The following is a 24,472-nucleotide window of genomic DNA, read 5'->3' on the forward strand; positions in this document are numbered from 1 at the left end:
TTCAGAGAGGGAAGCTAACTATCTTGGCAAGGAGGCTAAAGCTAGGATGTATGTAGAAGGAAACCTACCAAGAAGAACTCCTGCTCATTTCCTTTGGTGTCCACAGCCAGCTCAGAGATGATCCACATTAAACACAGGGAAGACAATTCAGTTTATATGAGGAAGATGCTTGCTATCCTATAAGAATTTGTAATCTTCTACACTGCTTCGTGCGCCTCCGAAACAACCTCCACTGGAATCGATGTTCTTTCATTCTAAACTCATTGAACGTGCATGACTGGATGATGCTCGCCGCCAATACTCAGATGTGGCCATTTCCTCTGACGAGACTGTTCAAAGTATAAGTGGCATGTTCATGGGCGGCCCAGGGGCATGACGGACTGCCAGTGCAGGCTCATAAAGAATATGCGAAGATATTAAGGGCCTACCAGCTGGCAATGAATGAATGAGTAATAATTTCAATTCGATATTATGTCTACCCTATCATGAGGAGCTACTGGCACAGATGAGGTACAAAAGGGGGTGGTGATGGACGGAGCATCAGAACCAATCAAACACTCTCACCCAGTCAACAGATCTGGGTTTGATCCATCACCGTTCTTTAGCCCACTCTGCCATCCCAGTTCAGACATGGCCATATGCAAATCAGTCTGACCCTGTGCCTCATGGGGACAGTCCAGCCCGAACTGCCAAGCAGGGTCAGACTGATTTGCATATGGCCATGTCTAAACTGGGGTGGCAGAGTGGGCTAAAGAACGGTGATGGATCAAACCCAGATCTGTTGACTGGGTGTGAGTGTTTGATTGGTTCTGATGCTCCGTCCATCACCACCCCCTTTTGTACCGCTTTGTTCGCCATAAGTTGGCAGGGTATGCTCAGACGTGAGTCCCTTGCACACTTTGCCACTGGATTCAAGCAAGCCTGGTTGAAGACGGCTGAAATGCCAGAAACCGGTCCCAGGAAGCTTGTTTCCGGTCCAGGGAAGGCATGGCTTGGCAGTTCGGGCTGGACTGTTCCCATGAGGCACAGGGTCAGACTGATTTGCATATGGCCATGTCTGAACTTGGGTGGCAGAGTGGGCTAAAGAACGGTGATGGATCAAACCCAGATCTGTTGACTGGGTGTGAGTGTTTGATTGGTTCTGATGCTCCGTCCATCACCACCCCCTTTTGTACCGCTTTGTTCGCCATAAGTTGGCAGGGTATGCTCAGACGTGAGTCCCTTGCTCACTTTGCCACTGGATTCAAGCAAGCCTGGCTGAAGACGGCTGAAATGCCAAAAACCGTTCCCAGGAAGCTTGTTTCCGGTCCAGGGAAGACATGGCTTGGCAGTTCGGGCTGGACTGTTCCCATGAGGCACAGGGTCAGACTGATTTACATATGGCCATGTCTGAACTGGGGTGGCAGAGTGGGCTAAAGAACGGTGATGGATCAAACCCAGATCTGTTGACTGGGTGTGAGTGTTTGATTGGTTCCGATGCTCCGTCCATCACCACCCCCTTTTGTACCGCTTTGTTCGCCATAAGTTGGCAGGGTATGCTCAGACGTGAGTCCCTTGCTCACTTTGCCACTGGATTCAAGCAAGCCTGGCTGAAGACGGCTGAAATGCCAGAAACCGTTCCCAGGAAGCTTGTTTCCGGTCCAGGGAAGACATGGTTTGGCAGTTCGGGCTGGACTGTTCCCATGAGGCACAGGGTCAGACTGATTTGCATATGGCCATGTCTGAACTGGGGTGGCAGAGTGGGCTAAAGGACGGTGATGGATCAAACCCAGATCTGTTGACTGGGTGTGAGTGTTTGATTGGTTCTGATGCTCCGTCCATCACCACCCCCTTTTGTACCGCTTTGTTCGCCATAAGTTGGCAGGGTATGCTCAGACGTGAGTCCCTTGCTCACTTTGCCACTGGATTCAAGCAAGCCTGGCAGAAGACGGCTGAAATGCCAGAAACCGGTCCCAGGAAGCTTGCTTCCGGTCCAGGGAAGGCATGGCTTGGCAGTTCGGGCTGGACTGTTCCCATGAGGCACAGGGCCAGACTGATTTGCATATGGCCATGTCTGAACTGGGGTGGCAGAGTGGGCTAAAGAACGGTGATGGATCAAACCCAGATCTGTTGACTGGGTGTGAGTCTTTGATTGGTTCTGATGCTCCGTCCATCACCACCCCGTTTTGTACCGCTTTGTTCGCCATACGTTGGCAGGGTATGCTCAGACGTGAGTCCCTTGCACACTTTGCCACTGGATTCAAGCAAGCCTGGTTGAAGACGGCTGAAATGCCAGAAACCGGTCCCAGGAAGCTTGTTTCCGGTCCAGGGAAGGCATGGCTTGGCAGTTCGGGCTGGACTGTTCCCATGAGGCACAGGGTCAGACTGATTTGCATATGGCCATGTCTGAACTTGGGTGGCAGAGTGGGCTAAAGAACGGTGATGGATCAAACCCAGATCTGTTGACTGGGTGTGAGTGTTTGATTGGTTCTGATGCTCCGTCCATCACCACCCCCTTTTGTACCGCTTTGTTCGCCATAAGTTGGCAGGGTATGCTCAGACGTGAGTCCCTTGCTCACTTTGCCACTGGATTCAAGCAAGCCTGGCTGAAGACGGCTGAAATGCCAGAAACCGTTCCCAGGAAGCTTGTTTCCGGTCCAGGGAAGACATGGCTTGGCAGTTCGGGCTGGACTGTTCCCATGAGGCACAGGGTCAGACTGATTTGCATATGGCCATGTCTGAACTTGGGTGGCAGAGTGGGCTAAAGAACGGTGATGGATCAAACCCAGATCTGTTGACTGGGTGTGAGGGTTTGATTAGTTCTGATGCTCCGTCCATCACCACCCCCTTTTGTACCGCTTTGTTCGCCATAAGTTGGCAGGGTATGCTCAGACGTGAGTCCCTTGCTCACTTTGCCACTGGATTCAAGCAAGCCTGACTGAAGACAGCTGAAATGCCAGAAACCGGTCCCAGGAAGCTTGCTTCCGGTCCAGGGAAGACATGGCTTGGCAGTTCGGGCTGGACTGTTCCCATGAGGCACAGGGTCAGACTGATTTACATATGGCCATGTCTGATCTGGGGTGGCAGAGTGGGCTAAAGAACGGTGATGGATCAAACCCAGATCTGTTGACTGGGTGTGAGTGTTTGATTGGTTCCGATGCTCCGTCCATCACCACCCCCTTTTGTACCGCTTTGTTCGCCATAAGTTGGCAGGGTATGCTCAGACGTGAGTCCCTTGCTCACTTTGCCACTGGATTCAAGCAAGCCTGGCTGAAGACGGCTGAAATGCCAGAAACCGTTCCCAGGAAGCTTGTTTCCGGTCCAGGGAAGACATGGTTTGGCAGTTCGGGCTGGACTGTTCCCATGAGGCACAGGGTCAGACTGATTTGCATATGGCCATGTCTGAACTGGGGTGGCAGAGTGGGCTAAAGAACGGTGATGGATCAAACCCAGATCTGTTGACTGGGTGTGAGTGTTTGATTGGTTCTGATGCTCCGTCCATCACCACCCCCTTTTGTACCGCTTTGTTTGCCATAAGTTGGCAGGGTATGCTCAGACGTGAGTCCCTTGCTCACTTTGCCACTGGATTCAAGCAAGCCTGGCTGAAGACGGCTGAAATGCCAGAAACCGGTCCCAGGAAGCTTGCTGCCGGTCCAGGGAAGGCATGACTTGGCAGTTCGGGCTGGACTGTTCCCATGAGGCACAGGGCCAGACTGATTTGCATATGGCCATGTCTGAACTGGGGTGGCAGAGTGGGCTAAAGAACGGTGATGGATCAAACCCAGATCTGTTGACTGGGTGTGAGTGTTTGATTGGTTCTGATGCTCCGTCCATCACCACCCCCTTTTGTACAGCTTTGTTCGCCATAAGTTGGCAGGGTATGCTCAGACGTGAGTCCCTTGCTCACTTTGCCACTGGATTCAAGCAAGCCTGGCTGAAGACGGCTGAAATGCCAGAAACCGGTCCCAGGAAGCTTGCTGCCGGTCCAGGGAAGGCATGACTTGGCAGTTCGGGCTGGACTGTTCCCATGAGGCACAGGGCCAGACTGATTTGCATATGGCCATGTCTGAACTGGGGTGGCAGAGTGGGCTAAAGAACGGTGATGGATCAAACCCAGATCTGTTGACTGGGTGTGAGTGTTTGATTGGTTCTGATGCTCCGTCCATCACCACCCCCTTTTGTACCGCTTTGTTCGCCATAAGTTGGCAGGGTATGCTCAGACGTGAGTCCCTTGCTCACTTTGCCACTGGATTCAAGCAAGCCTGGCTGAAGACGGCTGAAATGCCAGAAACCGTTCCCAGGAAGCTTGTTTCCGGTCCAGGGAAGACATGGCTTGGCAGTTCGGGCTGGACTGTTCTCATGAGGCACAGGGTCAGACTGATTTGCATATGGCCATGTCTGAATTGGGGTGGCAGAGTGGGCTAAAGAACGGTGATGGATCAAACCCAGATCTGTTGACTGGGTGTGAGTGTTTGATTGGTTCCGATGCTCCGTCCATCACCACCCCCTTTTGTACCGCTTTGTTCGCCATAAGTTGGCAGGGTATGCTCAGACGTGAGTCCCTTGCTCACTTTGCCACTGGATTCAAGCAAGCCTGGCTGAAGACGGCTGAAATGCCAGAAACCGTTCCCAGGAAGCTTGTTTCCGGTCCAGGGAAGACATGGCTTGGCAGTTCGGGCTGGACTGTTCCCATGAGGCACAGGGTCAGACTGATTTGCATATGGCCATGTCTGAACTTGGGTGGCAGAGTGGGCTAAAGAACGGTGATGGATCAAACCCAGATCTGTTGACTGGGTATGAGGGTTTGATTGGTTCTGATGCTCCGTCCATCACCACCCCCTTTTGTACCGCTTTGTTCGCCATAAGTTGGCAGGGTATGCTCAGACGTGAGTCTCTTGCTCACTTTGCCACTGGATTCAAGCAAGCCTGACTAAAGACGGCTGAAATGCCAGAAACCGGTCCCAGGAAGCTTGCTTCCGGTCCAGGGAAGGCATGGCTTGGCAGTTCGGGCTGCACTGTTCCCATGAGGCACAGGGTCAGACTGATTTGCATATGGCCATGTCTGAACTGGGGTGGCAGAGTGGGCTAAAGAACGGTGATGGATCAAACCCAGATCTGTTGACTGGGTGTGAGTGTTTGATTGGTTCTGATGCTCCGTCCATCACCACCCCCTTTTGTACCGCTTTGTTCGCCATAAGTTGGCAGGGTATGCTCAGACGTGAGTCCCTTGCTCACTTTGCCACTGGATTCAAGCAAGCCTGGCTGAAGACGGCTGAAATGCCAGAAACCGGTCCCAGGAAGCTTGCTTCCGGTCCAGGGAAGGCATGGCTGGCAGTTCGGGCTGGACTGTTCCCATGAGGCACAGGGTCAGACTGATTTGCATATGGCCATGTCTGAACTGGGGTGGCAGAGTGGGCTAAAGAACGGTGATGGATCAAACCCAGATCTGTTGACTGGGTGTGAGTGTTTGATTGGTTCTGATGCTCCGTCCATCACCACCCCCTTTTGTACCGCTTTGTTCGCCATAAGTTGGCAGGGTATGCTCAGACGTGAGTCCCTTGCTCACTTTGCCACTGGATTCAAGCAAGCCTGGCTGAAGACGGCTGAAATGCCAGAAACCGGTCCCAGGAAGCTTGCTTCCGGTCCAGGGAAGGCATGGCTGGCAGTTCGGGCTGGACTGTTCCCATGAGGCACAGGGTCAGACTGATTTGCATATGGCCATGTCTGAACTGGGGTGGCAGAGTGGGCTAAAGAACGGTGATGGATCAAACCCAGATCTGTTGACTGGGTGTGAGTGTTTGATTGGTTCTGATGCTCCGTCCATCACCACCCCCTTTTGTACCGCTTTGTTTGCCATAAGTTGGCAGGGTATGCTCAGACGTGAGTCCCTTGCTCACTTTGCCACTGGATTCAAGCAAGCCTGGCTGAAGACGGCTGAAATGCCAGAAACCGGTCCCAGGAAGCTTGCTTCCGGTCCAGGGAAGGCATGGCTTGGCAGTTCGGGCTGGACTGTTCCCATGAGGCACAGGGCCAGACTGATTTGCATATGGCCATGTCTGAACTGGGGTGGCAGAGTGGGCTAAAGAACGGTGATGGATCAAACCCAGATCTGTTGACTGGGTGTGAGTCTTTGATTGGTTCTGATGCTCCGTCCATCACCACCCCGTTTTGTACCGCTTTGTTCACCATAAGTTGGCAGGGTATGCTCAGACGTGAGTCCCTTGCTCACTTTGCCACTGGATTCAAGCAAGCCTGGCTGAAGACGGCTGAAATGCCAGAAACCGGTCCCAGGAAGTTTGTTTCCGGTCCAGGGAAGACATGGCTTGGCTGTTCGGGCTGGACTGTTCCCATGAGGCACAGGGTCAGACTGATTTGCATATGGCCATGTCTGAACTTGGGTGGCAGAGTGGGCTAAAGAACGGTGATGGATCAAACCCAGATCTGTTGACTGGGTGTGAGTGTTTGATTGGTTCTGATGCTCCGTCCATCACCACCCCCTTTTGTACCGCTTTGTTCGCCATAAGTTGGCAGGGTATGCTCAGACCTGAGTCCCTTGCTCACTTTGCCACTGGATTCAAGCAAGCCTGGCTGAAGACGGCTGAAATGCCAGAAACCGGTCCCAGGAAGCTTGTTTCCGGTCCAGGGAAGACATGGCTTGGCAGTTCGGGCTGGACTGTTCCCATGAGGCACAGGGTCAGACTGATTTGCATATGGCCATGTCTGAACTGGGGTGGCAGAGTGGGCTAAAGAACGGTGATGGATCAAACCCAGATCTGTTGACTGGGTGTGAGTGTTTGATTGGTTCTGATGCTCCGTCCATCACCACCCCCTTTTGTACCGCTTTGTTCGCCATAAGTTGGCAGGGTATGCGCAGACGTGAGTCCCTTGCTCACTTTGCCACTGGATTCAAGCAAGCCTGGCTGAAGACGGCTGAAATGCCAGAAACCGGTCCCAGGAAGCTTGTTTCCGGTCCAGGGAAGATATGGCTTGGCAGTTCGGGCTGGACTGTTCCCATGAGCCACAGGGTCAGACTGATTTGCATATGGCCATGTCTGAACTGGGGTGGCAGAGTGGGCTAAAGAACGGTGATGGATCAAACCCAGATCTGTTGACTGGGTGTGAGTGTTTGATTGGTTCTGATGCTCCGTCCATCACCACCCCCTTTTGTACCGCTTTGTTCGCCAAGAGTTGGCAGGGTATGCTCAGACGTGAGTCCCTTGCTCACTTTGCCACTGGATTCAAGCAAGCCTGGCTGAAGACGGCTGAAATGCCAGAAACCGGTCCCAGGAAGCTTGTTTCCGGTCCAGGGAAGATATGGCTTGGCGGTTCGGGCTGGACTGTTCCCATGAGCCACAGGGTCAGACTGATTTGCATATGGCCATGTCTGAACTGGGGTGGCAGAGTGGGCTAAAGAACGGTGATGGATCAAACCCAGATCTGTTGACTGGGTGTGAGTGTTTGATTGGTTCTGATGCTCCGTCCATCACCACCCCCTTTTGTACCGCTTTGTTCGCCATAAGTTAGCAGGGTATGCGCAGACGTGAGTCCCTTGCTCACTTTGCCACTGGATTCAAGCAAGCCTGGCTGAAGACGGCTGAAATGCCAGAAACCGGTCCCAGGAAGCTTGTTTCCGGTCCAGGGAAGATATGGCTTGGCAGTTCGGGCTGGACTGTTCCCATGAGCCACAGGGTCAGACTGATTTGCATATGGCCATGTCTGAACTGGGGTGGCAGAGTGGGCTAAAGAACGGTGATGGATCAAACCCAGATCTGTTGACTGGGTGTGAGTGTTTGATTGGTTCTGATGCTCCGTCCATCACCACCCCCTTTTGTACCGCTTTGTTCGCCAAGAGTTGGCAGGGTATGCTCAGACGTGAGTCCCTTGCTCACTTTGCCACTGGATTCAAGCAAGCCTGGCTGAAGACGGCTGAAATGCCAGAAACCGGTCCCAGGAAGCTTGTTTCCGGTCCAGGGAAGATATGGCTTGGCGGTTCGGGCTGGACTGTTCCCATGAGCCACAGGGTCAGACTGATTTGCATATGGCCATGTCTGAACTGGGGTGGCAGAGTGGGCTAAAGAACGGTGATGGATCAAACACAGATCTGTTGACTGGGTGTGAGTGTTTGATTGGTTCTGATGCCTCCGTCCATCACCACCCCCTTTTGTACCACTGGCACAGATGAAGCGCACTACCGTATACCATCCATAGCAGGGATCACTTAGCACAGATTTGAGTTTGGTATTGGATATATCGAAAATGTGTCTTAGATAAAATTCATTGCAATTTAAAAAATTCAGCCATGTATATACATTATGAAAAGCTGTTAAAAGTATTTCACAATTCAGCAAAGTAGTCTTTCTTCTGTGTTTATTACAACACCAAAGACACGTCGTGTGTCTGTCTGTCCTTCACCGGTTTAAGGTTAAAGGATAAAGAGAAGCTCCATGAGGGAGAAGGAGAAGAGGAGCAGCAGGATACACACATAGACAGAGGGAAGGTTCAAGAAGGAGGAGGACGACAGAAGTAAATAAAGCAAAGAGCTGGCTAAAAGAGGGCGTGCCAAGGGGTGTGATAAGTGTGGGTGTAGAGTGAACTTCTGATAAGGGACACTGTCTGCTAAAATGTTTCCTAATGCTATGGGGTTAAGAAAATATGGTGCTGAAGCTGTAGTATAGATGGGATAATTCACTCTATGTAGAATCTATTTATTTCTTGTTACTTTTCTTGAGTAGTAAAATTTTCTTACTCTGTCTAACATTTTAAAAAACATATTAAAACCGAAAAGAGTAGGAAACGCCAAGAAACCATAAAAAAATGGAAACAGGGTGACAACTAGTTAACAGAAACATCTGGCAAAATTATCGCAAAGCTATAATTAAAAAATACGATTAATTATTAAATCGAATAAGAACGTGAAACTAAGGTGAACACAGTAAAATAATAAACAAACATAACCCCATTTTTTTATTAGTTGTAGTCAGGGTTCACAACAATTGAAACAACAGTGGTAAAGGACATGGTTACAATATTTCATAAAGAAGTAAGAGTTGTGACCGTGGTCGCATGCACTGATGGGCATAAACGTATTTTTATATGCAGAAAGCTGCTGCGTGGTGCCGGTAACAAGTCCCACACATTTAGCCGTAAATGTGAACCGTACGGTTAGACCACATTAATATGGGCCCGGATAACATTTTTAGCATTAAGTGGTAAGAAGTAAGCTACAGTAATACTCTTTAGGTAGATCAGATTAATGGCTAACTACATTTTAATATGGGTGAACAGATCTCCCAATACATTTATTGGATTTTTTCATATTTAGAAATTGCACAAAGTAATCAGAGTATGTGATTGTCATGTTCAGCCACATTCTAGCAAGCAGAGGATCTCTCAGTGGAGTCAAGCGGTGGAAGGGCCTTCACAGCTTCCAGATCCTCAATTTCAGAGATGGTACACTTTGGCCTGCAGAAAACATTAACACCAGGTCAGCAGTACATAGAAACAGATCGAGGGACCCGCATTGTGTTGTATTAATCATTAATAGAAAGCCATTATCTAAAGTTACTCTTGGTATTTAACCAAACACTGTTTTTATTACACAAATAAATATCAATCATTTTGTCAGGTACTATGTTAAAAAAATAAAACAAATGGTAAAACATACTAAGAAAATGTAAAATTGTAAATTGTGGTGTATGCTGAACCAAAGTGAAAGGGCCATGGGGTTATGTTATGAATACAAGCAGAAAAAATATAGTAATGTAAAGAAAAGGAACAAATGCAAAAATGTGTAATTAAAGGACGAAACTTAAAAAAAAAACATAGGATTTGGCTAGACAAAAATAGAGAGAACCTCTTCCTGTTATAAATCAGATGCCCATCTACCACCAAGTTTCTACAAAATACCACAAGTTGCAATTTTGATGGAACCATAACCATGAGAAATAAAGAACAAAAGCACCAGGAGTTGCCTTATTTTGATTTAAATTTCGTTTTTCTTACAACTGTTAAGAAACATTTTTATTTCGCCATTAGCAACCAAAGCCAAGTGGTTAATATGTAAAATATTTAGCATTTTTTCACTTTTTAATATAGGATGAACAGGGTATCTAAAAGCACAGCAGAACTATATATGAGAAATACATTTATTACTGCATGCTAAAATGACATCCACTCCCATAAACATTAAATGTTTCAATATTTAAATAAAGCATCCCAACTAAAAACAAATATGCAAACTGACAGTCTGGAAATAGGAAACAACCTTTACATCGCGGTGATTACACCGCGATGCCATTACAACGTGGTCGTTACAACGACAGCGATGTTAGCATGCAATGACATTACTACACAAGTCATTACATCGACTTGCAGTAGATGGAGCGCTAACATTAGGAATAGTATAGTTTACTATTCCAACACCTTCCCTACTGTTGCATAGGCTGGAGTTGTAATAGTAAATTATATATTCCTAATGTCAGCGCGCCATCAATTGCAAGTCGATGTAATGACTTGCGTAGTAATGGCATTGCATGGTAACAACGCGGTCATTGTAACAACCGCGTTGTAATGCCACACGATGTTTTGACTCGCGTAGTAACTTGTCATATGCCCTGGAAATAGTTACAAAACCAGGTTAACAAACTAGTGTTTAACTTCTAAACAAAGTGAAAATAAATTGGTTCAATCCTGATATCACTGCAGCTGGGAAATCGGAGAAGGCAGAGAGACAGTCTGGTCTTTTCAATATAAGGGAGCTTCAAATTGAAAATTTACAGGACTTCTTAGATGCAGGAAATGAGTTGAACCCATTTAATAACCCTGGATTATTTGCTTTCTGACTACCTGGTTTTGAGTCTATCCAATTAAGTTTCACTTACTGTAAATTCTGTGAAAATGGACTGACTGTACCAAACGGTAGTGTCTGCCTTTTAGGATAACAGAGCACAGATAGGGTAAGAGGCTCTGTGCTGATTACATGTGATTGATTGATTGATTGATTGGAGTACTTATAGAGCGCAACTATCACCCTACGGGCATCTTGGCGCTTGCATTGGGAACCCGTCCTGGTTTTTCCCTGTAAGATAACCCGTACTGGGCATCCCCAAGGTGAAAGCCAGGCATCCCGCCGCGGGGGGCCGTTGTGGAGATTAAGCAGGCTTGTTGCCCAGAGCTGCATAGTGTGAACTCGTGCTTAGAGTGGGCACCGAAACGAGAATTATCGAGTCCGTGGACAATTGGGTTCTGGACCCTGCCGCGTCGGGAATCGAACCCAGGTCCCGGGCCTGATCTCTGCTTCAGGGTATGCCTCCTCTAACCAGTGAGCTACACTTCTCCACACGTGAGTGCATGCATGTGGACATGTGTGCAGGGTCACCGTGTGAGATTACCGTCTAGCTCAAACTGTATCTGGGCACAGGTAGCCGGTCGCAAAAGAGACCATTCAGGGATTGCTGTTGACCTGGTAGAGGCTTTATAATTTAAGTAGACCCTCATATTGTAGGTCTATAGCGTTTACTGAAAAGACTGTGAGCTCACTGCATTATCCCTGATGCTCAAAATCTGTGCCACCACACAGTTTCCACATACCTAAGCCTAGAGATATTGGCCAGGTATCAGTTTTAGGGAAAACATGAACACAAAGTGCAGATCCACTGTTGCTTTTGTGATAACTGTACTCCTTATGGCACTTTAAAAATAGTCATATTTCCTTGCCCCAGCCATAATTAGATTCCAGGTCTTTGTGCCCTTACTGGGCCAAGTTGATTGCTCTGCTGCCCAGCAGAAGGATCAAAGGCCTCTTCACACAGTGGAGTCATTAGCATTGTTTGGCCCAGTTCCTTGGAAGGACGGGGGTGGAAATAAAATCTGGATATTAACTCTTCACGCTGCACCTGGCCTCGACATTTCCATGCCCACAGGAACAACAGAGGAAGGCCAGACCTTTGGACCCAAACACAGGAGGGCTCTTTTTTGTAGTTTTTGTGCAAAGGGGTAAGGCAGCAGAGTCAGTTGGGAGGGTGGGGTCCTAATCTTTCATCTTCCTTTCTGATCCTAAGGAAATCACCTGCGGAGTCCCACCAGGATCATCACTGAGTACGACCCTCTTCAATATCTACAGCCCCCTCGCAGCCATCGTATGAAAACATGGCCTTAGCATTGTATCCTACGGCGACGACACCTAGCTCATCCTGTCCCTCACTCGAGACCCCACCACCGCCAAACTCCACTTCCAGAAAGGAATGCAAGACGTCGCTGACTAGATGACCAACAGCTGCCTGAAACTCAACGCGGAGAAGACAGAAGTTTTCGTCCTTGGAACAAGAAGCCCTTCAGCATGGGACAACACCTGGTGGCCAACCGCCCTCGGGAGCCCACATACCCCTGCAGACCACGCCAAGAGCCTGGGTATCATCCTCGACTCCTCACTCACCTTGAACCGACAGGTTAATTCCGTCACATCCAGCTGTTTCAACACCCTCCGCATACTCCGTAAGACCTTCAAATGGACCCCCCCGCCGACTTAAGGAAGACAATCACCCACGCACTCATCAACCAGCAGACAGGACTATGGAAATGCACTCTACGCCGCCCTCAACAAATCCCTACTTCACAAACTCCAGACCATACAGAACACCGCAGCCAGACTCGTCCTTGGCATCCCCCGACAAGAACACATCAGCCAACACCTAGGAAGACTCCACTGGCTCCCTGTAGAGAAAAGAATCACCTTCAAAATCCTCACCCACGCCTATAAATGCCTACACAACAACGGACCCGAATACCTCAACGACAACTTCCACGTACCCAAAAGAAACCTCCGATACTCCAACCTCACACTGGCCGAAACCCCGTGCATGCACAGAGCCAGAGCAGGCAGAAGATCCTTCTCTCACATTGCAGCCAAGACATGGAATGATTACTGCCAGACCTCAGACGCACCTCCCCCTAAACACCTTCAGAAAGACCCTCAAGACTTGGATCTTTGGCTAAACAAACCAGCAGACCCCCCCCCCCCCCCCCCCCCCCCAGCGCCTTAAGACCCCCATGGGTGAGTAGCGCGCTTACAATTCTACTGATTGATTGATTGGAAGGTTTTATCATAGGATACTTGAAGATGCCGTGTTGAAATGTCCCACAGTGCTGCATAGGAGGGTTGGGGTAAGAGTAGCAGGATGATGTGGCACCCTCCAATTGGGCAGAGGTGTACACTTTCCAGAGTTCTCCACCCTCTCTTAAAACATCCTGTACAAGGTAGAGACACTTGAGAAAACACCGGATCTGGGGGCGTGGCTTGGCTGCCGACGGGCATGGACGTGTGAGCAAAGAGCTCCGCATCCAGCCCAGCCAAAAATCCTGCGAAACCTGTAGCCCCGGTGTTCCAAGACACCCGGAGGGCAGCCTCGCTTGGTCCGGTCCCTGACTACGGCACAGCAGAGCGGGGCGCGGCGCCGGGGGCTGGCGCTGCGACAGGAGTAGCGGCGGACGCGAGCTGCCGCCGGCCATTTTGTGCGGCCTGGGAGCAGCGGTGCAGCCGGGGCCCACAGTAACGTGAGGGCCGGCCGGAAGTGAAGCGTGCCCGGCGGGGGACACCGGAAGTGGCAGCTCCAGCGCGGCGGAGGGCAGACCAGGTCGGAACCCAACCGGGGGGAGAGGCTTGATGCTGATAGCCCTTCCGCAGCCAGGCCCGGTTGCGGCAGATGCCCAGAGGAGGAGTGGAGGCCCGAGGAGCTGAATGAGGCCTGTGGTGGGGCGGCGACCCAGGTGACGGTGTGGCTGCGGGACCCCCGGAGGAGCTGGCAGCAGACCGGGAGAGGGACGGCCGGCGCCACGCGGGCCATAGTGGAGGAGGTCTGCCTGGACCTGGGCTGCAGCCCGGGCCGAACGGTTGGAGGACGGAGTCTGCCTCGGTGATGCGGTGAGGAGATAAGGCAGCGGCCAGCAGGGGTGCCGGCTGCTGTTGCACCGCACTGCAGGGACGACAGTCATCGGGGAGCGGAGCGGGTCCTCATCGCTGGGGCCCCTCGGGGAGCACGTCATCGACGGTTGGAGGCAGGAGTGAGTGGCGCCCTGTAGCTGGTGAGGAGACCTGCCGTGACCACTGTTTTGGGGACTTGTTCTAGTTGTAGATTGCCTTGCGGCCCCCTGGTGGGCTCCCTGACCTGGGAGCATGGGCAAACCAAGACCCAAGCTGGGAGCGAATCCGGCAGACTCTGTGGGCAACTCAGCCAGTGGCCGGGATGGCGGGACGCACGAGGACTCTGCGGTGGGGCTCCAGCAACGTCAGATGGACCAAATCCTGCAGGCCATAGCGGACACCCGAGCTGCGTTGCAGACGGACATTGCGCAGGTGTCCTCCGATCTGGGATTGCTTCGCGCAGACCACAGGAAGCTGGCGGACAGGGTCAAGCAAACGGAGGACACGTTGGACTTGGCGGCTCCGGCGCAGAAGGCATTGGAGGCTCAGTCGGCGGACCTTCTACAGAGGGCGACGGTCCTGGAGAAGAGGGCCGAGGATGCGGAGGGGCGTAACCGCCGCAACAACATTCATGTGGTGGGACTGCCCGAAAAGATTGAAGGAGGAGACATGTTGACTTACCTGGAGACCTGGCTGAAGGAGGTGGTGGCGCCGGGAGGACTGACGCAGTTCTACACCCTGGAGAGGGCGCACAGGGTCCCGGCCCGGCCCCCGGATCCGGGCCGACCTCCCAGGCCGGTGGTGGCTCGTCTGCTGCACTACAGGGACCGCAATATCATTCTTCAGAAGGCTAGATCCATGGGCCCCTATCAAGTGGAGAATGTCCCGGTATCTATCTATCCAGATTACCCCATGGAGGTCCAGCGCAGGCGCTCCTCCTTTCAGGCGGTGAAGAAGGCGCTACGGGACGAGGGCCTGCAGTATTCCTTACTGTTCCCGGCTCGCCTCCGAGTGGTACTGGACGGAAAGACATCCTTCTTCACGGACCCCGCAGCGGCCTGGAGTTGGTTAGAATCGGCCCGGACGGGGGCAGCAGCACATGTGGACGAGGAGGTGCCGTCGGGGACCCAGACGAGGGCCCGTCGCGGCAGACACAACAGGATACGGACAGCAGGGGTCCGATCACCGGGAGCATCCCAGACGGTGCTGGAGCGGCGGGCTGCGCTGCGGGCAGTCTCTGTGATATCGGGGGCCGCGACCTCCCAGCCCAGTGAGGAATCGGGCTCCAAGAGGGGCTCGGAGGCCTCCCTCTCGGATGGCCCTGGCGAGGATGCGGAGTTGCTGCCTGACGTGACCCCAGGGACAGCGGATGAACTGCTGGACGCTTGAAGGATCTGGGACTCCCCAGGGCGCAGTAAGAGGGGCAGGGCGGGCGCTGTATGTATGTGGGGAGGGGGGCCCTGGCCTGGCTTTGCGGGGTTGGGAGTGCGACCGGTACCTGACGATGATTTGTGGACGGGGGATTGTTGGGGGGACCTGGAGTAGAGAGCGGGAGGTCTGAGGGGCAAGGAACACCGGGGGAGGATTTGCAGAGACTGGGCGCGGATGCACAGCAGGGGACAGTCGACCGTCCCGTCTGGTGCAGAGCCACCACCTCACCCTCACGGACATTTTGAGACTCTGGTGGCTACCAGAGTGTTCGATATTGTTTGGGGTGGTATTTGGATGGGTAACTGCAGTTTAGCACCCGTCTAGGGAGGGGAGGGCGTTTGGGGAGTTGGGGAGTTGGGGAGTTGTGGGGTCTCAGGGGAATGTAAGTGTGCCTCGGAGGGCTAGGAAAGGGTGGGTGGTTAGGCGATGGGATGGGGACCCCACCTGAATTGCGATTCCTGACCTGGAATGTGAGGGGGCTCACCTCTATGGGGAAGAGATATAAAGTTCATGCCTACCTGGTGCGGAGAGGGGTCCAGGTAGCCTTCCTCCAAGAAACCCACTTAGATCGCGAGGAGGGGAAGGCATTGCAGCGGCGCTGGCGGGGCCAATTATTCTATACTACCTTCTCGAAGTTTGCCTGAGGGGCCCTGATTTGGGTGAGGGCGGGAGTTCCTTTCCAGCCGCTGGCGACACTGGTGGACCCGGAGGGCAGGTTTGTAGCAGTACAAGGGCGACTGGATGGGAGGGACATGGCCTTCTGTAGTGTGTATGCCCCTAATGTAGACCAGGCCGCCTTCTTCTCCAGACTGTCGGGGCAGCTCGCGGCATATTTGACGGGGACGGTGGTGATGGGAGGGGACTTTAATTCGGTGGCTGATGTTGAGCTGGATCGGTCCCACCCGCCCCTTGCACAGTCGGTGGTCCGTCGGGTGGCCAATAGTAGACGAGCTTGGCAGGACACCTGGGGGTTGGTGGACACGTGGCGGACACATCACCCGATGGATAGGGATTACTCCTTCTACTCAGTACCCCACGAGTTGTATGTCCGATTGGATAGTATACTGTGTTCCCCGGATGTCCAGACTCTGATGCGTCATAGTGAATATTTGGCTAAAACCATCTCGGACCATAACCCTTGTTAGGGGGTGCTGCAGTGGTCTAGACAGCGGCAGGCGATACCCACGTGGCGCTTAAACCCTTTGTTGCTGGAGGACCCGGTTTTCCGGGCTGAGGTTAGCGGTTGCATAGAGCAGTATTTTAGGACTAACTCGGAAACGGCGTCGAGCCGGGCGACGGAATGGGATGCGTTTAAGGCGGTGGTTCGGGGAGTTTATATATCGTCCACCGCTGGCGTGCGGAAGACTTTGCTGAAGGAGGTGGCGGGGGCGGAGGCCCAACTGCGGACGGCTGAGCGCGCGCATCAGGCTGGGGAGGGCGAGTTGACTGCGGTTGTGGAAGCGCGCGAGGGCGTGGCAGTGTGTGTGGAGAAGCTTCGCTGCTTTGATCATAAGGATTATCTTGCCCGGGCGCATGCGGAACGGGATAAGGTGGGATCTCTCCTGGCATGGTTGGCGACCCCGACGGCCTGAGGTACCCCTATATTATCTTTGGTCGAGGCGGGGGGATCCCGGTCTATTCTCAGACGGGGATTAATAAGCAGTTTGCCAGTTATTATGCAGGGCTGTATGATAGTACCATGCAGGGGGAACCTGAAGGCTTGGCCGAGTTTCTGTTGGCGGCTCGATTGCCCCCGCTGGACCCGGAGAGCGAGAAGGACCTCGGGGGTACTATATCGCTGGCTATGGCCAGACGAAAGACCCCGGGAGCGGACGGTTTGCCCATTGAGTTCTACGCGGCTTGCCCGGATCTGCTGGCGCCACAGCTGCAAGTCCTATACAGTGAGGCTTGGCGACTTGGGCGCTTACCGGCCTCCGCTCGGGAGGCAATTGTGGTGCCCCTGTTGAAGCCGGGAGGAGAGGCCGGCGCGCGCACGGCGTACCGCCCGCTCTCCATGTTGACGGTGGATTACAAAATCTTGAGTAAAATCTTGGCATCGCGCCTGTTGACTCATATGACCGCCTTGATCCACCCGGATCAGGCGGGCTTTATCCCTCGGCGTAACACGGCCACTTCGGTTCGACGTTTGCTGCGGGTGATGGAGATGGACCGGGACATATATCCGGAGGCCTGCACACTGTCGGTTGATATAGAAAAGGCCTTTGATAGTGTAGAGTGGCCCTATTTATACCGAGTGCTGCGGGCTTTTGGCCTGGGGGACGGCTTTGTGCGCTGGACCAACTTGCTCTATAACGAGGCCACGGCCCGGGTGAAGACGGGGGCTACCATATCGGCCTCCTACCCGGTGCGGAGAGGGACGAGGCAGGGTTGCTCGTTCTCCCCCTTGTTGTTCGCCCTGGCCATTGAACCGCTGGCGGCACATGCCCGACTGGGGCGCTCTTATGCAGGAGTTCAATTGAGGGGGGACGCCCACTATATCTCCCTGTATGCAGATGATCTGCTGATGTTTTTGGCGGATGCCGATGGCGCACTGCGTGGAGCGACCGCCTTGTTGGAGGCCTTTGGGCGCCTGTCCGGGCTCAAGGTCAAATGGGGCAAGACATGCTTGTTCCCGCTGGTGCCGGGCGGCCGGGCCCCCCAGTCGCTGGGAGTGATCCGATGGGAAGGTAGCTGCCTGCGATATTTGGGGGTTAGTATCTACCACACCCAGCCGGATTTGCTGGAGGGGAATATTGGCAGAGCCATTCGCGGCTTGCGTGGTAGCATGAGTTTCTGGAGTACGCTCCCACTTTCATGTGCCGGGAGGGTAGCGCTGTTGAAGATGGTGGCGTTGCCACGCCTCCTCTACTTCTTTCGCACCCTGCCTATATGGATACCTGCGTCGTACTTCGCACGGCTCAGGGCACTGTCCACGGGCTTCATTTGGGGCTCAGGGAGAAGGCGGGTGGCTTTGGCCACACTGCGGCGGCCGAGAGCGGAGGGGGGCCTGGCAGTCCCGGACTTCGAGTGGTACTATCTGGCGGCCCAACTCCAATGGCTTACGCAGGCGGTTGCCAGGGAGTATAGAGGCCCGGAGGGCCCACAGGGCAGGTTGATTCCGCGGCATGTGCTAGCCTTCATAGTCTTACAGCAGAGGTTGGACCTTGCCCTGCTTACTTTGGAGGAGCGTACACTCCGGCTGTGCTGGAACCGGTGCCAGAGGAGGGCGGCGATAACTCGCCCCTATGCCCCGGAGATCCCTTTGGGAATGTGTACGGCGTTCCCGCATGGGGGCGATTGGTCTGGGCTGGCCGTTTGGGAGGAGCTGGGCGTGCAGATGGTGGGCGACTTATTCAGGGAGGGGGTGCTGCTGCCCTTCCAGGAGTTGCAGGACTCCTACGGGCTTCCACGTGGGGACTTTTTACTCCACGCGGCCCTTGTAGCGAGCCTTCAGAGACACTGGAATGTGGGGCTCTCGGAGCCACCGATCGCTGCAGGTTGCCAATATGTAGTGATGGCGGCGGGGACGTCCAAGGCCATTACTTGTCTCTACCGCAGACTATCGTCGGAAGGCCTGCTGCCCCTTGCCGCCTTGAGGGGCAAGTGGGAATTGGACCTTGAGAAGCCGATCCCCGAGACTACATGGACCACGTTGGTGCGGCGGGCCTGGAAGGGAACGCGCAATGCCCAGTTTCAGTTGGTTCCATTTTTTACGTTGCACAGGGCGTATTTGACGCCGGTTAAGATATTGCAATATTTTGGGGGTGCGCACTCTCAATGCCCGCGGTGCGGGGGAGAGGGTGCTGATTTTCGTCACATGTTTTGGTCCTGCGTTCAGTTGGGTGACTATTGGGCAGAGGTTATGGATTGCCTGAATCAGGTGACGGACCGCGTTATTGACCCGGAACTGGGGGCCTGCTTACTACTTTGGTTCCCACACACCCGCCGGACGAAGGTTACTAGCAAGTTTTACGACTTAGGGTTGATTATGGCCAAGAGGGAACTGACTATGCACTGGAAGTCCAGAGCGGGGCCTAGCTTCTTGCGGTGGAGGGCGGCATTTGCGCGATGGGCGGGGGCAGAGGGTACGCTCCGGTTGCAATTAGCTCTTCGGAGGGATGACGAGAAGGCGCTGGCGACGGCCCGAGCATGGGAGGCGCTGGTGGTGGAACTTCAGGGGCTGATCTCTGACACCGGGAGAGAGGGGGACACCTCTGACAGGCAGGAGGAGGCGTTGAACGGGGAGTAGAAGGGGAGTGGTGGCGAGCGCTGGAAGCAAGGGTGTGGCTAGGCACGAGGGAAAGCCTTGGTTCCCTAGAGGAGGTTGAGCACCCATGCCTGATTTATAGCAGGGAAGGGGCACATCAGGAGAGAGGAGGAAGGAAGGGGGCACACTGACATGGGGTGGGGAGGGAGGGGGGGGGGCCGCATGGGCTGGAAGTTCATTCTCCCGGATATTGGCTGGTAACAATGTATGTGAAGTATCTTCTTTGACGGGGGAGGTAGCGGGGTTTGTACTGAGTTGATGCTATGAAAACAATAAAAAAATGTTTCAAAAAAAAAAAAAAAAAAGAGAAAACACCGGATCTGGGGCTGCGACACCAGACAATTGTCCAGCACGAAGAAAGAAGATCCCTGAAACTCTGCAAGTATGGACTATGGGACTCTGAAACTTCAGTTGCAGCCCAATACACCCAGGACTAAGATGGGTCTCTCCAGAGCCAGTGGTGCGGACCCCTTATGCCCCCTGAGGAACTGTAGGAGGAATGGGGACTTGCTGGAGGGCACTGGAGGGTTTCCCTGGGACTTCTGTGGACTGGCGTTGGACTCCGCTGACACACAGGGGCTCTGCATATCGCCAAGAAGCTGTGGGACCTGGGGAGTGTGGCAGGAAGGGCGATCTGCTTGTTGGCTTTGGAGGGGATGCGAGAAATGCGCCAAAGCAGGAGAGGGCACCAGTAGCCGAGGCAGAGGAAAGGTTTGGCAAGGGATCAGCAAAATGAAGCCCCCCAACAAAAATAACGCTTTTTTGGCCAGAAGGCCTGAACAAAATGCTCCTGGTGGCTATAGCAGGCGACCATAAGCAAAACAAGATAAAATAATCAGGAAAACCAGCCGTACAAGGCCTGACAAAATGCCTCTGAAGCTCAGTCTCTTGGAGGGACCGGATAAGAAAGTGAGTGCATAGCGCTCCATCATGATTTCTACAATTTTCCTGGGGAGGGCCAACCTCTTGGGGATGGCGCAACCTATGCTCTTGATGATTACTGGGGAGAGTGCATGCATGGGGAAAACTACCCGCGAGTAAAGTGCTACGAAGGAGTGCTTGGTTGTCAGTATTGACGCCGAGATACCACGAGGAGCACTCTCCCCACTGTTTGCAGATACATGAATTGCCAACTGTGGGATTGAACGATAATAAGGAACTAAGAGGTTAAGTACTAAGATATAGGTACTTACGAAAATCTATGAATTACTACTGAGGACTGTACCTGATTATGAGTTATTAGCCCTGATGAAGTCGGTGGAAATTATCCACAAGACAAAACACGTGTTGGCTGAATTCTGTTCAGACTGGCTGTGATATTACCTATTTGGAATTCTGGCGTTTGCAATAAAACAAAGAAATTACCATAACTATGGACTGCTATATTTACTTTGGAATGAACATATGCTCAGAATAAGATTTTGTTTCTATTGATATTTGGGGATTCCATCTCCAAACCTTGGAACGTTAGGTGGCCGTTCCACTTATCCTTGGAGCAATCTTTGGAATTTAGATTGTACTTCATTGCACTGACTCGGCACAAAGTTGACCCTGCTACTGTTAGACTGTTGAGTTTTTCTTTTCAACTCTGCTTATTCTTGAAAGCCGGTAATATGAAGATCTGATCACAGCAAACCTTTTGTTGCTGCTATTCGCAAGGGAAAAATACACAAATTCTTGCACAGCACATTATTTTCCAACAAAAACCAAAATTTAGAATTTTTTAGCTATGTTCTCATTTCTAATGAAAACTTTATTAAAGTTCAAGGTTCCTGACTATTAAGTGTCCTGAACCCTACATTGAAGGCAGAACGTAATCTTCTGCTATTAAACAACATGCAGAAACCGAACAAGCTGGAATTTCTCTGAGCGCTTGTGAGTCTAGTATTACCTGTCAGTCTCAAGGGTATCGGACAGGGGCCTTCTTTACATCTTGGGGTGGCAGCAGCCAGTACCCTCTCGCTGGTGCAGGCCTTTAGGTGCCCCCTGAGTGAGTGGACCTACTGATGGTGACGGGGGTGCTGTGGCGCTGCACTGGTAGCAAGCCTCTCTCCCCCTGCTCCCAACTGTGGAATGCTGCTGGCGGGCTCATGTGAAGGCTTATCCAGCAGATGAGTGGCCATTATGGTGAGGGAGGCCTCACGAGTTCTGAAACCGGGTTCGGTGTTGCCGGGACCCTGCCCCCAGAAAATGCCCGGCAAGACACCTTGAAAGTGAGCACAGGCCAGGCAAGAGCACCCCCATCATGCTGGGCCTCTGCAGACCTGCTGATGGGTGAGCAGAGTGGTTGGGCTCCAACACCAGATGGGAGAACGGGACATGGATTGGAAGTGGGGCTCAGCCTACCCTCCTGCACCAGCCCTGTGTCCAGGTGGGGATGTGTCCCAGTGACTTCGGCTGGAAAGATGATGCGGCTGATATCATCAGAAAGTGACTGAACAGAGGCATCTGAACCCCCTCTCCTCCCACCTTGAGTGACCCTGCTGACAGACGCATGAGGCACAGCGCTTAAAAGCGGACTGGGCCTTGACTCCGTCGCAGGCCTCAACCTCCCTTTATACTTTCTCCCAGGAATAATGGAAGAGTCAGCAGCATCCACTGTAGCCAGCAACACAGTTGGGCGTCGGAGACAGCCTGATCCACATTATTTGAGTGCTTACTCAATGTGGCCCACCTGACTGGCGGAGAGTCGCGTTGAATGGGCTGTGGGCCTCATCTGGGCCCCAGAAGCCTGGTTGGGGCTGCCTTCATCTGCCTCTGCTTCTGCTCTGTGAACCTTTGTTTCATGCCCCTGGTCAGTAGTTGGCTGTGGGCAGCCCGGCGTCCTCACACATCTTGCTGGATCCTGCGGTGGCCATAGAAAGACTACATCCGTGCTTGGAGGACACGTGCTGTGGGCCCTCTGCACCTTTATTCCTCGCTCTGCATCGAGATGCATGAGGGGGCCCTCCGGCCTGGATGAGACTCTGGCCCGCCTGCTGTCGGGCCTACGATGGGACTGAGTTGAGGAGGGTGCTGCCGGGGGAGCGGTGTCCCCCTCAACCCCCTGATCACCTACCATTGCACCAACAGTGCCCCCTTTGTGATTGATTTGGGACCCCCTTCACCCTCTCTTGCGCCACACCCTCAGAGTGGGGACCTGCTCAGGGCGTGTGGCAAACCGGGAGCCCCTGTATATATGAAGCCTTTAGGGGAAGCACTGTGGCTGTGTGGGCCGAGCTACGGCCCAGGGGTTCTTGCTGCCCTGAGAAAGGGCATGCCCAAGGCCACTAATCCTCTGGGCATCAAGGGGACTCCCGTGCAAATTTTCTTGGACTGCCCGGGTTTTCTGGGTGGCCCAGAGGCACCCCACAGACTGTGCACCAAGTGCTGCTGCATTCCTTGGGTGATGACGGGGGAGACATACCTTTACACATACACCCCCTTGCACCTCCTAGACGTGCTTGGCAGCTGAAGGCAGCGCCGGAAGTGGATACTAACCTGTTGCTTGCTCCCCTGGCTGACTTCTGGGCTCGAATTGTGGTACCTGGGGCGCTGATTCAACCCTTATATGAACTGTATGGAGGGGCCCGCTGCCTCCACCCGCAGCCCTCTTGGGAAGTTCGTATGACACCGCAAAGACCCTCCACCCACTTTGTGGCAGTCTCTAACTGAACTGCTGTGGACACTACCCCGAGCTGACTTGAACACTGCTCGCCTGCAACTCTCATAGGTTGCTATTATGCACTGCTATAAATCCACGCAAGACAAGTCAATTGGATCACCTAAGGACAGCCCAGTCTCCTTGCTTTGGAATAAAGCACCTAGGCATAATATAGATTTGTCAGACCCCCCTACCCACCACCGCAGCTGGGGACTCAGCGCCAGCACCCATATCCCAAGCTTACATGGACCTCTTCCTACAAGAAATCTGCTCTGAAATAAGCTCCCTCAAAAAAGACTTTAAGTCCTGTATTCAAGACATCCGGCGTGATGTCAATGAAATGGTAGGGTGGGTAGATGACTTGGAACTCCCAGTGGATGCCCGATCAAAATATCAAGAAATGCTCAGGCACAAGTTTATCATTTATAACTCATTGACATCAATAAGTTCTGGATCTTCAAATTTTCTGTGTTTTTTTATTCATGCCGTTATTTGTGTTTAATGATGTATGTATTTGTGTTGTTGTACAAGGAAAGATAAGATTATCAACATTTTTAAATCATAACTACAAAAAACGTTTTGAAATAAGACTAGATTAATGTGTATGTTTTGTTCTTTTTTGATTAATATCAATTAATGGCCATGTGGGGTTCTGTATAGATTTTGTATTGTGAAATTGATTCCTCCCCATCTGGTAGGCCTTATTGGATCATACCCTGTTACGTTTGTACTGGCACAAATTGACGGGACTGGAAGAACAGCAGATCGAACTACAAATGAAGCAAGAAGACAGAGAACAGAAGTCGGCAGAACAATATCCGTATCAGGGGAATACCCAGATGAGCAGAGGGCAGTGACATCATGGGCTTCACTACTCAGCATCTGAAATGATTTGCAATAATGACGATGCTTTCCCCGAGCACTGGACAGGGCTCATCATGTGGCATCTACACCAGGATGACCAGCCCCTGTCCCGGACATCCTGACACAGGTCCATTTCTTTACCGAAAAAGAAGCTATCTTGAAGGCATCACGGAGCAAAGCTTATCTGATCCTTTGTGGCCACACTATCCAACTGTTTCCAAGATCTCTCTCCCATCACCCTAAGCCACTACGGGGACTTCAGGCCTGCCATCGACAAACTGCAGGAACTTAATATTCGCTACCAGTGAGGCTATCCATTTGCCATCATGTTCACATCGGACGGCAAACACTGGGCTCTCTGCTCCTTGAC

At 52.5% G+C, this 24,472-nt stretch overlaps 1 protein-coding gene and 1 long non-coding RNA gene across 2 annotated transcripts in view; one reads left to right on the forward strand and one right to left on the reverse strand.

Annotated features, from left to right (window-relative positions):
* LOC146861483 (uncharacterized) overlaps positions 1-24,472 on the forward strand; it is a 124,937-nt gene that overhangs the window by 23,896 nt on the left and 76,569 nt on the right. The gene's annotated exons all lie outside the window — the stretch shown is intronic.
* The window catches only part of HOATZ (HOATZ cilia and flagella associated protein), a 162,093-nt gene continuing 146,549 nt past the window's right edge, over positions 8,929-24,472 (reverse strand). The window contains exon 6 of the mRNA XM_085645810.1: positions 8,929-9,441. Coding sequence (XP_085501936.1) covers positions 9,351-9,441 — 91 coding nt within the window. The 3' untranslated portion in view covers positions 8,929-9,350. The remainder of the gene's footprint in view (positions 9,442-24,472) is intronic.

This window comes from Triturus cristatus, chromosome 3_1 (genome assembly GCF_964204655.1).
Source record: "Triturus cristatus chromosome 3_1, aTriCri1.1, whole genome shotgun sequence".
Classification (NCBI taxonomy): Eukaryota; Metazoa; Chordata; class Amphibia; order Caudata; family Salamandridae; genus Triturus; species Triturus cristatus.